General features: G+C 41.5%; 1 protein-coding gene across 1 annotated transcript; it reads left to right on the top strand.

Annotated features, from left to right (window-relative positions):
• The first annotated feature begins 701 nt into the window (after positions 1 to 701).
• Positions 702 to 1,094, top strand: LOC138873676 (uncharacterized). Its single transcript, XM_070152153.1, has one exon. It carries the CDS (start codon positions 702 to 704, stop codon positions 1,092 to 1,094), a length of 393 nt encoding a protein of 130 aa, XP_070008254.1.
• Positions 1,095 to 2,430: the final 1,336 nt, after the last annotated feature.

Below are 2,430 nucleotides of genomic sequence, written 5' to 3'. Positions count from 1 at the left end.
ATCCTATCCTAGTGAGAATTCATAATCAGCCAGCGTATTGTGCCCATGTTGAAGAAGAAACGGATGGAAAACCTTGGTTACATGACATCAAGGAACATTTGGTGAAAGGAGAATACCCGAAGCATGCGAACCATACTCATAAATGCACACTTCATAGATTGTCCAATCACTTCTTCCACAGCGGAGAAAACTTGTATAGAAGAACTCCTGATTTGGGATTACTAAGATGTGTTGACGCAAAAGAGGCTTCTAAGCTACATGAGTAGATATATGATGGAACTTGCGGCCCGAATATGAATGGTTTTGTCTTGGCCAAGAAAATACTTAGGGCCAGTTATTTTTGGATGACCATGGAGACAGATTACATCCAGTATGTCCGAAAATGCTACCAGTGTCAAGTACATACCGATATGATAAAAGTGCTGCCAAATGAGCTCAATGCCACAAGCTCACCTTGGCCATTTGCCGCTTGGGGAATGGATGTCATCGGTCCTATCGAGCCCACTACTTCAAACGGGCATAGGTTTATTCTAGTAGCCATTGACTACTTCACAAAATGGGTAGAGGCTGCGTCCTACAAAGTTGTAACCAAGAAAGTCGTCGCAAACTTTGTCAAGGATAGTATTGTGTGCCGATTTGGAGTTCCTGAGTCCATTATAACTGATAATGCCACCAATCTCAATAGTGATTTGATGAAAGCCATGTGTGAAACTTTCGAAATCAAGTACAAGAATTCCACAACCTATAGACCTCAGATGAATGGAGCCGTAGAAGCTGCCAACAAAAAGATCAAGATGATACTGAGGAAAATGGTAGAAAATCACAAACAATGGCACGAGAAGCTACCCTTTGCTTTGTTGGGATACCGCACTACAGTTCGCACATCAACTGGGGCAACTCCCTACATACTAGTTTATGGTACCAAAGCTGTCATCCCAGCTGAGGTAGAGGTTCCTTCTGTAAGGATCATACAGGAAGCCGAACTCTGCGATACAGAATGGATAAGGAGCCGCTATGAGCAATTGGACCTTATAGATGGAAAAAAGGATGAACACAGTATGTCATGGATAGCCTTATCAGAACAGAATGTCTAGAGCTTTCAACAAAAGGGTCAAACCAAGGCAGCTTGCACCAGGACAGCTAGTACTGAAGAAGATCTTCCCGCATCAAGATGAAGCCAAAGGGAAATTCTCTCCTAACTAGCAAGGTCCTTACATGGTTCATAGGGTACTAACAAGAGGAGCACTCATACTTGCAGAAATGGACAAAGAAATCTAACCAAAACCAATTAATTTAGACGTAGTCAAGAGATACTATGTTTATATTGTTTACACTCTTTCATCTGATGTAATTGAACTACGTTTGACGTGATTCCCATTTAAGAGGGGATACAAAAGCAGCCCTGTGGGTTCGGTCATATCATAATAAAATTTCCATTTCCCCCAGAACCAGAAGTGTCACGCCCCAACCTCGGGAGGCGCGACCGGCACTCAATCGAGTGAACCCAACTGAGCAAGCCTCATCAAACACTACCCATCCAACTCAATATGAATAGGGAAACCATGCTTTCATTTATTTAGACAAGGAAAGATAGTACATTCAACATTTTAGTTCATTTTATATCACAACATTAAATCGTAGTTAAGTGACCAAGATTCCATACAGTTATAATTTAAAAGGAAGCGAGAGTACAAGGTTACAACATGGTTCATTGACCTATCCAATACCCGTACATAACCCACACAAACATCTACAGAGCCTCTAAGAGTACAAAGACAGTGATAACAATGCCGACAACAAGGCCCCGACTATATCTCAAAATGGATGTCTATAACAAAAGGTGTACCACATGACCCCTTGAAGGAGGAAGGGGCTCATCAAGATTTTGAGAAAAGGATGCTCTGCTACCCATGATCGGCACTATCCGCTATGGAGCCACCTACATTCATTTTAAAAATGTAGCGCCCCCGGAAAAAGGGACGTTAGTACTATGGAATAGTAATAGTATGTATAACTAAACACCATAAAATTAGAAAGAACTTTCATACACAAATAAGGAAATCAGAGATATCACTCCAAAACTTTAAACGATCACAACATTATCAACATGAACGAATTACACAATCTTCACATCATGTTTCTATAGCCTTTAGTTGGGCATTTCATACTGTTCCACATCGTTCACATTACCACCGCTATCTTGAGCAGAGTCCGATCTCGACCCGATGGGCTGGGCTATTTCTCGGAGACGTTACCAATATTCTATTCACACTTTCCAGTTTTAATCATCAATGCATAACCGCCATGTGTATATGTCATGGCGTTCGATCACGTGCTGATCGGCTAGGCCGCCTTACCGAGGCGTTACCATTTTCCATTATTCATCTCACTCCAATCTTTGGTTACATATGTATTAGTTTACCAGCACTT

Source organism: Nicotiana sylvestris, chromosome 7, assembly GCF_000393655.2.
Source record: "Nicotiana sylvestris chromosome 7, ASM39365v2, whole genome shotgun sequence".
NCBI lineage: Eukaryota > Viridiplantae > Streptophyta > Magnoliopsida > Solanales > Solanaceae > Nicotiana > Nicotiana sylvestris.
Note: the sequence above shows the minus strand (reverse complement) of the source record. Positions and strands in the feature narration are given on the sequence as shown.

Bases quoted from the DNA above. Each gene is read 5' to 3' on its own strand.
- LOC138873676 (XM_070152153.1), top strand. From the start codon at position 702: ATGTGTGAAACTTTCGAAATCAAGTACAAGAATTCCACAACCTATAGA.